The sequence below is a fragment of the Gymnogyps californianus genome, chromosome 28 (genome assembly GCF_018139145.2).
Source record: "Gymnogyps californianus isolate 813 chromosome 28, ASM1813914v2, whole genome shotgun sequence".
NCBI lineage: Eukaryota > Metazoa > Chordata > Aves > Accipitriformes > Cathartidae > Gymnogyps > Gymnogyps californianus.
The window spans coordinates 1,173,066-1,186,761 of NC_059498.1; the positions used below are offsets into that span (position 1 = coordinate 1,173,066).

Sequence of the window (13,696 nt, forward strand, 5' to 3'; positions counted from 1 at the left end):
GTAAAAGCGGCAGGGGGAAGCATGACCCCCGACTCAATTCAAGACCCAAGAAACTTGCCCCCCCACACCCCTAAGGAGCATGCATGCTAATCTACATCGCAAGTGGAGTTAATTTTAATACGACTGACCAGTAATGAATGAAATGTTTATCACTAGCCAATGAGTGTAAACTTAGGCGTGTTTTTACTAATTGTTACTAATTAGATAACTGGATGTAAACCTTGCAATTTTTGTATGCGGCATGCACGTTAGGTGGAGCGATCCCCTGTGCATCCAGCGCTGCAATAAAGAGAATGCCTGCTTCTTAATGCTACATTGGTGTTAAGAGGTTTATTCTCGATTTCGGTGACACTTCTACACCCCAAGGAGTGTGGGAGCGCACATTCCCCATCCCATTTGCATCGCTGGGGAAGGCGACTCCTCTGTCTCCCCACTGACCTCCAGGGCAGGAGGGGGTTTCCAGTGCACACAGACGTTTGCGCTGTGTCTGCTCCAGACGGCACAGGTGAAGCTTAAAGGGAGAACAGCATTTATTTTCAGACTCGCACGCTCCAATAGAGTTAAAAAGTTAAAGTTAAAACCAAGGTGGATGTTAATCACTTGACCACTTTTCTGTTACAGCTAGGATAAGTTAGACATCAGTCATCTATCTGCTGGGCAGCGTGTTGCTACAGCCTGTATTGGGTTTGCGTGGCAAGGTTTTGGTAGCGGGGGGGGGCTATAGGGGTGGCTTCTGTGAGAAACTGCTAGAAGCTTCCCCTATGTCCGATAAAGTTAATGCTAGCGGGTTCCAAGACGGACCCGCCGCTTGCCAAGGCCGAGCCAATCAGTAACAGTGGTAGCGCCTCTGTGATAACATATTTAAGAAAAGCAAAAAAAGTTACAGGGGAGTTGCAGTTGCAGCGAGAGAGCGCGGAGTGAGAAGATGTGAGAGAAACAACTCCGCAGACACCAAGGTCAGTGAAGAAGGAGGAGGAGGAGGTGCTCCAGGCGCCGGAGCAGAGAGAGAGATTCCCCTGCAGCCCGTGGTGAAGACCATGGTGAGGCAGGCTGTCCCCCTGCAGCCCATGGAGGTCCATGGTGGAGCAGATATCCACCTGCAGCCCGTGGAGGACCCCACGCCGGAGCAGGTGGATGCCTGAAGGATGCTGTGACCCCGTGGGAAGCCCGCGCTGGAGCAGGCTCCTGGCAGGACCTACGGACCCGTGGCCCCGTGGAGAGAGGAGCCCACGCTGAAGCAGGTTTGCTGGCAGGACTTGTGACCCCGCGGGGGACCCATGCTGGAGCAGTTTGTTCCTGAAGGACTGCACCCTGTGGATGGGACCCACGCTGGAGCAGTTCGTGAAGAACTGTAGCCCGTGGGAAGGACGCACGTTGGAGAAGTTCGTGAAGGACTGTCTCCCGCGGAAGGGACCCCATGCTGGAGCAGGGGAAGAGTGTGAGGAGTCCTCCCCCTGAGGAGGAAGGAGCGGCAGAAACAACGTGTGATGAACTGACCCAAACCCCCATTCCCCGTCCCCCTGCGCTGCTCGGGGGGGGAGGTAGAGAAAATAAGGAGTAAAGTTAAGCCTGGGAAGAAGGGAGGGGTGGGGGGAAGGTGTTTTAAGATTTGGTTTTATTTCTCATTATCCTGCTCTAATTTGACTAGCAATAAATTAAACTAATTTTTCCCCAAGTCGAGTCTGTTTTGCCCGTGACGGTAATTGGTGAGTGATCTCCCTGTCCTTATCTCGACCCACGAGCCTTTCGTTTTATTTTCTCCCCCTGTCCAGCTGAGGAGGGGGAGTGATAGAGCGGCTTTGGTGGGCACCTGGCATCCGGCCAGGGTCAACCCGCTACACAGCCGCTACCACTAAGATCAAGCTGAAATAAATTCAAGCTAAAAGCAGTCTAGAAAAAGCCTAGCAAGTCCTCAGCTCTTGTCTTGCTAACCTAGAACAGGTCTGTGCTCTTCCAAGAGCAATGGCAGCACCTTATTTCATGTATTACAATACACAGCTGTCGGCGAAGTCCTTTCATGCCCCTCCTGGTGACTCACAGATGCCCCTGGAAGGAAGGACCATAGGCGCAACTGAAATAAAGGCTGTGTCACACCTTTTGGCTTACAGAAGATTCACTGTTTATTGGAAAATGAACTAGAGACTTTGCCGACATGGAGTGAGGCCCATGAATTCAGGGCCCTGGGACAGGAGGGAGTACATTGCATGACTGGTTTGCTAATCAAAAGCTCCTGCAGTTCTACCTCCAACATGCTGATAGTTTTCAAATCAATCTCGCCCCACATGAGTTCTCTTGGACATTATGATGGGCTGGGTCTGATGCAGATGAAAGTTCTACTTCCAAAAGATTGGTTTACATGGCAATGCAGATATGGGAGTTCCTGACACAGCCTGGTCTTTTGGGGTAAAGCGAAGAGGTCAGCAAGTGGGGTGCAGCAGGAGTCCTTCATTGGGAGCCACTGCTATTGTGCCTGCTGTTGACACCTCTAAACACACATCTTTTCTAGTGTGCACAGCACTCTCTTGTCAAGACAGAAACCATAGAATCATAGAATCATAGAATCGTTTAGGTTGGAAAAGACCCTTAAGATCGTCGAGTCCAACCGGTAACCTAACACTACCAAGTCTACCACTAAACCAAGTCTCTAAGCACCATCTTTGTGGAGGCCAGTAGCCCATTTTGCCAAAGCCGAAATCAGGAAGGGGAGCCACTGGGGAATGTGATGCTTCCTTCCTGCCCCCACCTCCACCCAAACCAAACACGCTGGAGGCTCTGAACTAGAGCTTTTCTCTTGAGGAGTTCAGCATGATACAGGTTCAGCACAAGTAGTATAAGACATAAGCAGTGAGAATTCATCTGTAATGTAAGACCCCAGCTGGTAGCAACAGTGGTATCCCAGCATGGTAGGTGACTTTAGGCTGTACTTTCTGGCCCTTTTTAGCTCTGCAGGTGCTGCCGGTCTGTAGCACAAGGCATGTGTTGAGCTCAGAGCCTGAAGACACTTGGCTCCACGGTGCTCCCAAGGAGGGTGTTGGCTGCCTCCAGGCACTTGTCCAGCTGGGACACTGCAATCAGGGAGAGACAGGGGCACTAGAGGAGTCAGGCAGGAGGGAGAGTCCGCAGATGGAAGGGAGAAAGGGGACACAGGACTCCTTCACCTGCCCCCAGGAAATTGTGGTCCTGCGAAGGGGTGAGGCAGGTCCCACTGGAGAGAGAAGGGAGGAGGCTGTGCTGTGGGGATCAGCAGGAAAAGGACCCTCAAGACTCACCAGCTTGGCTGTGCAGCCAGGTCACAGCCTTGGCCTCCAGCAGCTCACAGAGCTCTTGGTAGCACTTGTCGTGTCTGTGTAGCCAGGTCACAGCCAGCACTGTGGCCCAGATGCTTGGCTCCATGAGCTGTAGGAGAACAATGACTCAGACCAGTATGCAGTGCTGAGCATCCTCCCTGCCCCCTCACTACTTCCCACCCCTTCCTTTGTGGCTTCTGGTTTCTGATCCCTTCATTCCTCTCTGGCTGCCCTTGGGATGCCAGTGTTGCCACCAGCCAAGGGGTTCCCACTGCCCCAGGATGACATGCTGCCACCATAAGAGGTTCCCCCCTTACCTCACCAGGCATCTTTCCCTTGATTTCAGCCTCATCGATTTCCAGCACAGAGACCAGTCCTGAGCTGAGGGCCCAGGAGCCATCTACATTCTGCAGTGCCACCAGTTGCTGGCACTCAGCAATGGCTTTGGTGGACCATTGCCCCAAAATTGAAGAGCACAAAACAAATTCCGTGAGATCCACATACTTGAGAGAAGAAATAGATGGTGGTGGTGGTTTACGTGCTGTGGGAGAAGACGAGAACAGGAGGGTTGGGAGAATCACAGGAAGCTGACCCCTCTCTACTCCCCTGTGCAATGCCCCAGAACATTATCTCTGCTCTTCTTTGGGCAGCTACCTGCAGTTTAAGCCCCTTCCTGCATGTCCCCAAAGCAGTCCCATCCACAGCCCTTTCTGGACACCCCTAACTCATCCCCAACACTGATCGTTGCCTCTTCTCCTGACATTCCTGCTCAGCCATGTCCCAAGACCTCTCTTGATACCCCCCCAACACATTTTATTCAAATGTGTATTTATGATCCAGCACCGTCCCTGTCCCCTCCCTGGCTGTCCCTGAGCTAGGTCTCATATTCGCTGAAGGACTTCCAGGTTTAAGGGTGACTAAGGGAAGGGTTAAACGCAAAATTCATTGGTTTCCACGCCATGGGCAAGACATGGCAGCATAACCCTTCTATAAGACGTTAGATGATCCCTACATCTCCCATCTGGGTCAAGGCCCCATACCTTTTGAACAAGCGCCCCGCTGGGGCAGGGCAGCAATGCCATGGGTGAGTCGACGGAGGGCAAGCCATGATGCACACACTGCTGTCAGCCAGCCAGGTGGGACCCAGATGCTCATCGGATGGCAGGAAGAGACTCTTCTGGAGCCACGCAGCTCGGTGATCTGGCAGGGGATGAGTGACTGGCGGGGTGGCAACAGTGCCAAGGGCCCTTCAAGGGCAAACAGGGAAAGGGGCTGAATTAAGCACATGGGAAAGAAGCACCTGATGGTGATGGGGCCTACCCCATGAGACTGGGGGTGCCCTGTGGCTGGGGTTCCAGCTCCAGTGGAATGAGAACATCCCACAGAGCTGCCCCACCGCTCTTTCCTGCAAGAGTCTTTCCTTACCTTGGTACCAGGTGACTCTCTGTGACGTGCGAACCCCCACATAGCTGGTAAAGGGGCAGATGATCCCCGAAGTGAGGCTGATCTCAACTGCGCGATGCCTGAGTTCATCCCCTGACCCACTCGCAGCCTCTGTCAACAACCTCTTCAGCAAGCGTCTCGCGGCCAGACGATGCCCAGCCAGCCTGGGGACAGAGTGGGGTGAGGCCTGACCACCTGGCTCAACTCCATGCTGGGGAAAGGTGGACAGAGAGAGAGCCTGGACACCTGGGTTCTCTCCCTTCAGGGGTGAGGATGGACAGAGGGAAAACCTGGATGCCTGGGTCCTCATCTGTCTGGAGGGAAGTGATGCCCAGGTTCCTGGGTCCTGCCCCTGTGGGGTCAAAGCAGGGAAGGAGGGCATGCTTGGACACCTGCGTTCTCTGCCAGTTTGGGATTGTGTGTGGAAGGTGGGAATGCATAAGCTGTCTGGGCCCCCTCTCAGCTGGAGTCCATGTTAGAAATGAGGAGGATGCATGCATCTTCCCTTAGGACAGGCTCTCACCGGCCATCTCCCTGTGGGCACAGTGGGAATTCAATCGTGTGAGTGACATCCTGGCCGTCCAGGCTGTACTGCAAGGTCATGACCCCCTTGGCCACCGTCGTATCCTGGGAACACATGGGAAGCTACTGGAGGTTACTGGGGACACAAGATGGTTACTGGGGGATATTGGGAAGTTACTGAAAGATTACTGGTGGTTACTGGGAGGCTATTGGGAGGTAGCTAGGGGTGACTGTAGTCCCAGCTCTCACCTGTGCCTGTCCACGGATCTGGGCATAGAGAAGGCTGTGTTGACCCTGAAAGATGGACTGAGGGGTGCCCCCCAGCACCTCAACCTCCAGGCCACGAGGCAGGGTCCAGCTCAGAGAGACTCCCTCAGCTGCTGGCTTGAGGGCTTGCTTCAGGCACTTCAGCACCTGGGGACAGAGGGCAGGACACCACAGTTCACAGCTCCACCAGGGTTCAGCCCATGGCCCCTGGTGTCGAGGTTCCCTGGGAGACAGTGGGATGTGTGGGGTAGCCTGCACCAGCTAGGTTCCCTGGGCACAGTCAGGTCTGTGGGTTATAGCGGGGCAGAAGCCCGGGCACCTGGGTTCTCAGTGGGGTGGGGTGGTGGGGTAGAGTCAGGGCAAGCCTGAGTGCCTGGGTTCCTGGGGCAGCTGGGTCTCGACTACTGTGTGGGGGCAGTTCAGGTGCTGGGGTGCTTGGAAGTCAGCATGTCTGTGGAATAGAGGGGGACCTGCCGGGGCTCCTGGGTTCATACCACAGCTGTCATACTGTTGTCAGAGCAGACGTAGGTAGCTTCACCCCCTGTCTCCCTGGCCAGGGCCATGGCCAGGGCAGCGCTGTCGTCAGAGAAGCAGAAGGAGAAACACCTATGGGGGAAGCAGGGAAAGGTGTCAGAAATGAGAGCCAGAGGTGGGTGCAAGGATGCCGGGATAGAGCTGGAGAATACGGGCTGGAGTTAAAGCTGGGGGAACAAAGCTGGGGTGCAGAACAAGGGGGCAGGAGGAAGAGCAGGGAGTAGAGAGAGGGAGTGGGGTTGGAGCTGGGGTTAGACAGGGAGCTGGCAGAGGAGGGCTGGGACTTGGGGCAGAGCTGGGGTCAGTCTAGTGGGGCTGGGGCAGAGCTTGGGGGCACATCAGGGTGTACAAGCCCTGTGCCTCAGTCTCCCTGCTCACTCTGTGAAGGGTGCCTTGGTTGTGGGAGTGGTAAGCAAAGACTCGCAAATGGGGCTTGGCACAGGAGAGCTGTGCAGGGTGGGAAGGGTCTTTGGGACACTGGAGGGGCCCAAGGATTGGGACAGGCACTGGTGAACAGGGGCCCTCATCAGGGATGGAAATGACTGGACAATCAAAGGGCAACTGGACGACTGGGGGCAAAGAGTCCTCATTACCGGTGGCTGTTGCGGTGACGGCAGACCTCAGCTGCGATGGCTTCCTTGTCAGGGGGTAGCCCAGCCATGGAGATGAAGAGCTGGGAGACAGCGGACATGAGTGTTGGGGCCCCGCACAGGGACCCCAAAATGGGGAGAGCAGGCCCCTGAAATGGAGAGAGGGGCCCAGGAGAGAGACCCCCTGTAGAGAGACTACCCCAGGGAGAGATATTCACTCAGGGACAGAAACCCCCAAAGATATAGACCCACTTCTCCATTCCCCCACACCCCACGGTATCCTTCTTGTTCCCTTGTGGCCACCACATACCTTGGGTGGCTCCTTCCACCCACACTCCTGGGTCCTCTCTCTCCCCCTGGGATACCTGTCCCTCCACCCCTCCATGGCCCTGCACCCAGACCTGGCGCGTATGCCCGCGGGGGCGGGGGGTATTGTAGATTGAGCGGAGGGTTCCCAGCAGATTGGTGTCACCCAGACTGGAGCCGGTGGAGGGGATGCGCCGAATGGCCTCGGTCAGGTTGTCCTGAGTATATTCAACACTTTGCCTGCAGGGGCACAGCATGTTTGGAGAGCACATTGCTCTATGCCAGCCCTAGTGCTGCCTGAGAGCCTGCCCCATAACATTTCCCACAGCTGTGCCCTAGGGTCCTCTGCAAGTCCCTGCCTCATAGTAGTCCTTGAAGAGACCTGGCTTCATAGTTCCTACAAGACTCTGCTCAACAGAACCCCAAGAGGTGCTATCCCATAATGCCGTAAAAATCCCATCCCCGGAAAATCCCATCCCCGGAATCCAGCCCTGCCCTACAGCACCCAGTCATGCCCTCTGGCACCCAACCTTGTCCCATACCAAGCAGCCGATTTCAGAGCATGCACTCCTGCCCTCCAGCATCTAACCCTGCCTCATAGCACCCATTCCAGCCCCACAGCACCCAGCCATGCCCCACAGTATCCAGCCCTACCCACCAGCACCTAATCCAGCCCCATAGCACCCAGCCTGCCCCACGTTTGCTCACGGGTAGATGCCCTCAGAGGTTTCTCCGTAGCAGTAGATGTTGAAGTAGCAGCCGAGGGGCAGGCTTTTGAGAAGGAAGAGCAGGGAGCCCTGTGGAAAGACACAGCAGGCAGGTCTTGGGAGGCACTGGTGGAGGGTACAGATGCCTTTGCCCATAGTCTGGTCCTCCTAAAGCCTCTGGACTCCCCTGGATGACCTGAGCCAGTGCCCTGAACTCCCCTGGGCACCCAAGATATTTCAGGACCATTTCATACCCCACCAGTCCCCTCTCACATCTCTGTCCCTCTGTAAATGCCTGCCCTGGCCCGCTCCCCCTCAACCTGCTCCTCTACCCCATGCTGGTCCTCGCTCTCCAGGGGTACCTGTGCACGCTCAAGAAAAGTGGTGTCCAGGAGGAAGATGAACTCTCCAGACTGGCGCTGCCCAGGCACTGCCTCAGGGATGCTGGGTGCCAGCGCCACCAGCACCATGGGGTCACCAAGGAGGGAGCCTGGAGGAGGTATGGGGTTGGTTGAAGGCCAGATAGGGACCCCCATCCTCCTCCCTGGTTCTGATTCTCATTGTGCTTTCAGCTTCCACCATCCCAGAGGCCATGATGCCCCACACTGGTACCTCAATACCCTACTGTACTGTCCACCAATTGCACAGCCCAGTGCCCCATGTATTCCAAGCCAGTGCCTCCAATAGAGCTACCCAGTGAGCCCTAACACAGAACTCCCCGTATGCATCCTGCTATATCTGATACCTCACCACAGTGTCCCCAGCACCGCATCGTGGAGCTCCAGGACCCAAATCATGCCATCTGAATGCCTCCCATTCCCATCCCAGTGTCCAATGATATCTCACCCCCTAGAATCCCCAGTGTCTCCCCATGCCCCAATACCTCCTGCAACCCAGAGGTACCTCCATGTTCCCTCCTCAGCTGCACTCACCTGGAGGGGCCCCAGGGTCTCCCGTCTCCACCACAGCACTGACTGCAGTGGGTTCTCCAAAATATACCAGCAGCTCCAAATCATCGTGACTTGGGGGCCTGCCAGCCAGTGAGACCTGGAGAAGGGGTGCCTGGTCACACACAGGAGGAGGGGACCAGACCCAGCATTGGGCCAGGAGCACAGGCACTGATCTCAGTGCATCCCCTTTTTCTCAGTGATGACATCCCTCCCCAGCTCCCCCTGGGATCCTGGCACTCAGGAGGGCATACCTGTGCAGTGCTGTGGTCCTGGGCAGTGTAGATCAAAGGGGTGAGGGCGAAGTTGGCCTGGACATTGGCCACTCCACGGGGTGACTGCAGGCTAGCGGTGAGCAGCAGGCTGTAGGGCAGCTCGCTGGTGAGACAATTCCAGGCTGCAAGGAGAAACATGGCACTGGGGAGGGCAAAGGCTCTCCCTGCAGGAGTTGGGGGGGAGGGGCAGGATTTGGCATCCATATATAGGACATATGGAGAGACTTGGGGGTTGTCAATGAGGTATATGGAAGGGTCCATGAGTCTGTTAATGGGAAATGCATGTGGGAGGTGTGGATCCCCTCATGGGGCACAAGGAAGGACACATGGATCTGTCCAGGGGCTTCATGGGGGAAAAATGTGGGTCCCCCTGGGGGTGCAAAGGGAAGTTGCATCGGGTCTGTTCATAAAGTAGATGGGGAGTCTGTGGCCCTTCTGTGGGGTGTGTGACTGGGAGGGCAGGTTCCTTGTGGGGTCACTCACCATAGTGTTTGCTGTAGGGATGCAGTGTGGGTGGCAGCACAAAATGGGCTGCTCCATCTGGCTCCCGTGGCAGCTCTTGGACATAGCGCAAGGTCACGACCACCTCCCTGCCAGGGGACAGGGTGCCCAGAAAGCAGGCAAACACCTCACCCGAATGCTCAGACTGATCCTGAAGGTACTCCAGATTCTCCCAGCCCCCTGTAGGCTCATGCAGCTGCTGGGCCTGGGTGGGAAGGGGAGGGACAGAAAGCTGATCACCGGGCAGGCCATGGGCTGCTCATCCCATGCCCCTGTGGTGGTTTGCCCATTCATCCCTGGATGCTGGTACCTCATCCTGCAGCATGGCCTGGACCTCGGCATCCTCACTGCGGGCCTGGAAGGAGTAGATGGCCATGTGGGGGCTCAGGGGGAAGACAAAGAGGACTTCTGTGGAGATCTGACTCTTGTTCTGGTAGATGAGTTCGGAGGCCACATCAGCCACATAATCCTGGATAGCAACATCCACCACAGCACTACACAGGGGCACTGTGGACAGGGGTATGTGGAGCCAGTTCCCCAGCAAAAAGGATCCTGTTGGTGTTGAGAGAGATGCAACCTGTCCATCAGCACACATGAACGACACAAGGTGATTGGGGCTGCTTCAATATGTGGCTGTTCCTACCCTGGAAACCAAGACTAAGTGACCAACGTTACTGAGGGTCTAGTGTGAGCCTGCCATAGAACAGTGTCTGCCCCCCACCCCCCCAGGTTCCCTTTTCCCCTGTACCTCTGTTCCCCACCTGTTTCCTGTAGAGCTCTTGCCCAGTCCCATCCTTGTTTCGCTCTGAGAAGACCCAGTCCAGATATTTCCCCCTACAGCTGCCTATCCTCCTCCTTTCTTTGTCCCTCTTTGCGAGCATCCCCCATCCCCCAAATGTCCCTCAGCTGTCCGATCCCCAGCTCACTGTCATGGGTGTAGGATTTTTCTAGAAGTCCAAAGCTCTGACGCCACATTTCAGGAGACCTGCAGACAAGAAGGGTCTCCTGTAAGAGGAGAGATCCACAGAAACCACCAGGCAGTCCCTATTTGGTGAAGATTCCTTGCCATTCCCCCAAGTCCAACACACATAGGTGGAAGCCACAACCCACCATGTACAGCCAGAGCAAACCCAGGGATTCAGAAATCCCTTTTCATGAGCACTGGGATTTCATCAGGAGTATCTCTGCATTGAGGAGGTCTGCACCACACCCCCACCATGGGAGAATCTTGAACAGAACTGAGGGATACCAGGGGAAGATGGAGGGAAGAAGGTGTGAGAGCAAGAGTGGATGGATGGATGGATGGATGGATGGACAGACGGACGGACGGATGGACGGACAGATGGGTGGGTGGATGGGTGGGTGGACTGTACTGGGATGAACAATACATGGCTATCCATCCATGGCTGGATGGATAGATTGGCAGACGAGGTCCGTTTTGGGACAGATGGATGCATAGGTGGACAGAGAGACATAAGAATTTTTGTTGAAATGGATGAATGGACAGGTGGAGGGGTCCATTTTAGAAAAGATGAGCAGGTACCCATCACAAACAGGATTGTGTGAATGTAGCTGCACAAGAGATAGCACATGTGAGGATATGTTCATGGAGTAGCTTGTGAGGGCAGGCTGAAAGTCCAGATAATAAGGGGGAACATGATGGAGAGAGAAATGAGGCCAGGGTCAGGTAGTCCATGATTGCAGAGCAAATCCCAGAAAGGCACTGGGGGGAGGGTGTAGTTCAAGTGATATCTGGCTGTCTTCCAGCCAAGTGCCAGGAGGTGAAAGGGACCGCCCTCCACCCCAAACCCATCCGCATAAATCTCTCTGGTTCAGACACATTTGCCTCAATTTCCCCAGTTCCCGCACTGGGGTGACAGGGTGGGGAGCACCAGAAAAATCCCCACCCCACCATCATGCTGACAGGGTGGACAGACAGAGCAAATAGGGTGCAAGTCCTCAGGGGAGCAGGGGTGAGGGATGGACAGAGAGATGGATTGAATAGGGGCAAGCTCTCCCAAGGGACCAGGGACAATGAACAGAGGATAAGGACAGAATAACAAAGTGAAGCACAAACAAGCAGACACTCACCAGAATCAAGGCCAGAGTCAGCAGGGACGGACTGACAATCAGATGAACAGAGGGGGAGATGGAAGAGGAAGGGGGAGAAAGCGTAAGGGGCAGACGGATGAGATACAGGGACAGAAGGGGAGGGATGGAGAGACAGAGCAAGAGCTGTTCCGGCAGACAGCAAGATGCAGGGCTACGTCAGCAGGGCGATGGCTGCGATGGAGAGAGAGGCGGAGGGGCGGGCGGACAGGCAGACGGACGGGAAGGCGGGGAGGCAGGGCCAGGGGGGCGGAGACGCCCCCCCCCCAACTGGGATCGCTGCAAACCTCCTTCCGAGCACCCGGACGCCTGGTTCCCTGGGGGCTGTGCAGGCAGCGGGGATCCTGGATGCCGGGTAGCCTGGGAGGCTGTGGGATGGGGAGGGGAGAGGGGACACCCCCGGTGAAGGGGATCTGACTGGGGTCCCTGGACCCCCCTCCCCGCCTCGGAAGCGAAAGTGGCTAGTGGGCGACAGCGTCTGCAAACTGCGCTGCGGGACGCCGCACCGCATGAGCTGCTGCAGCCACGGGAGCGTCTGCGCACCCTGCCCCGCCAGCGCCCGAACGGGGAGGGCGTCCTGGGCGGGCAGCAGCGTCCCTCGCCGCCGCAGGATGCTCCGGGCACAGCCAAGGAAGGGACTGCAAATCCCTCAGCAGGACTGCTCCTGGCCAGACGGAGTCTGCCGAATCTCCCCCCACCGCCCAGCCCTTCCGCTCTGTTCTCACATCTGATGCAATGGGCAGCAGCTGCCAAGGGCGCCCTGCAACCAGGGCAGCGTCTTCTGGTGCCACAGAGGAGGTGGCACTCGTCCCTCCACGAACCCGTCCCCCTGCCAGGCCTGCAGCGCTGGCTGCAGACTTGGAGGCTGGGCTCAGGTCCATACGCTGATCAGCGCCAGGCTGTTAATCGGGTGATGGATTGCTCCGTCTCCACCGTGCTTGCATGAGCCAGCTCCATGCGCGTTCCTCCTTGGCAGCCAGCCCCTGGGTGAGACAACCCACCTCACTGGTGGTCTCCAGACACTCAAGGGGCCAAATTGCTTTGACTTCAGATGTGCTGCTCCCAGCGCACACCCTGGCTGTCTCTCACTGGGAGTGTGCATAGCACTGAACTCTCTCTTCTCCAGCAAACCTGGGCAGCTTCCTTCAATCTGCCTCTCAGGATTGGTGTGATTCTCAGACAAGACCACTCCAAGGGCTGTGCTGACAGTGTGACATCCTCGATCAGCACAGACAGTTCTAGCTGACTTTGTTCAAATTCTGCCACAGTGAGTTCAGTCTCATTACACCCATGGAGATAAAGTTCTTTGAGGAAGTGGGTGAACCGACATTCACATGCTGCTGGTAGATGTGGCCCACGACTACCTCCAAGAACTGGTGCAACACCTCATGTTGTCTCCAATAGTCCCAATGCTTATGAGTAGGCAAATGAGTCCCAGGTGTAGATGCTACATGCTACATCTGAGCAGCTAGGGAACACTTTCCTGCTTCTCGGATCTTCCTTTCCTCGCCACAGGTGATGACTAAGCAGCACGCGTGGTCAAGAAGTGCCACAAATACTGAACTGCTGACCGCTTAACCCTAGCCTCACCTTCCCAAAACTTCTGTCCAGCTGGGATGCATACTTGAAGGTTCTCACTGACTCTTGATGGAGACCACTTCGTGGCTGTGAATGGTTTTGGGGTGCTGGACCTCCAGTATCTCTCTTCTGAGCATCTCTGGAGGATGTCAACCCCCTCACATCTGGGCCTCTTTTGAAGTGCAAAGAAATAATACCTGGTCTTAGTGTGGCATAAAGGTAGTCTGCTCAGATGCTCACATATTTGCTGTCCAGACAGGACAGCAGAGTCTGTTGCATCCAGAATAGGAAGCAGCCAGGTGAACAACCCGACTGGTGACAGTGGTACAAGGAGTTGCCACAGGGCTGGAGGGCAGCTGTGTGCTGCTGCTGAGGGGATCATTGTAGCCACCCCTCTGCCTCTCACACACATACGTGCTCTGAAGTTCTCCAGTGTTCACCTTATGCTTTCATTTGGAATTCGTCCCTGGTAGACAGCACCTGCTCAGGAAGGAGGGGAACTGAGCCGTGGAGAGATTGTGGCCCTGGGTACAAATCCATGGAAGCATTTGGGGTACTACATTTCCACTGGTTTCTTAAGCCTGCATGGGTCGAGCAGATTTGAATGTGGAGGGTCCTGTCAGGGAGGAG

The 13,696-nt window shown here is 55.8% G+C and overlaps 1 protein-coding gene across 1 annotated transcript; it reads right to left on the reverse strand.

The window, feature by feature from the left end:
• Nucleotides 1-2,951: 2,951 nt before the first annotated feature.
• Nucleotides 2,952-10,354, reverse strand: LOC127026632 (von Willebrand factor A domain-containing protein 5A-like). The gene is given in 18 exon segments (XM_050911983.1): nt 2,952-3,065; nt 3,270-3,396; nt 3,605-3,828; nt 4,328-4,541; nt 4,543-4,616; nt 4,713-4,894; nt 5,254-5,357; nt 5,502-5,666; nt 6,014-6,125; nt 6,647-6,726; nt 7,045-7,189; nt 7,658-7,746; nt 8,019-8,146; nt 8,589-8,703; nt 8,858-9,000; nt 9,362-9,584; nt 9,690-9,937; nt 10,306-10,354. Coding segments are annotated over 18 exon segments (2,502 nt in total). The 3' UTR covers nt 2,952-2,985.
• Between the last annotated feature and the right edge of the window lie 3,342 nt (nt 10,355-13,696).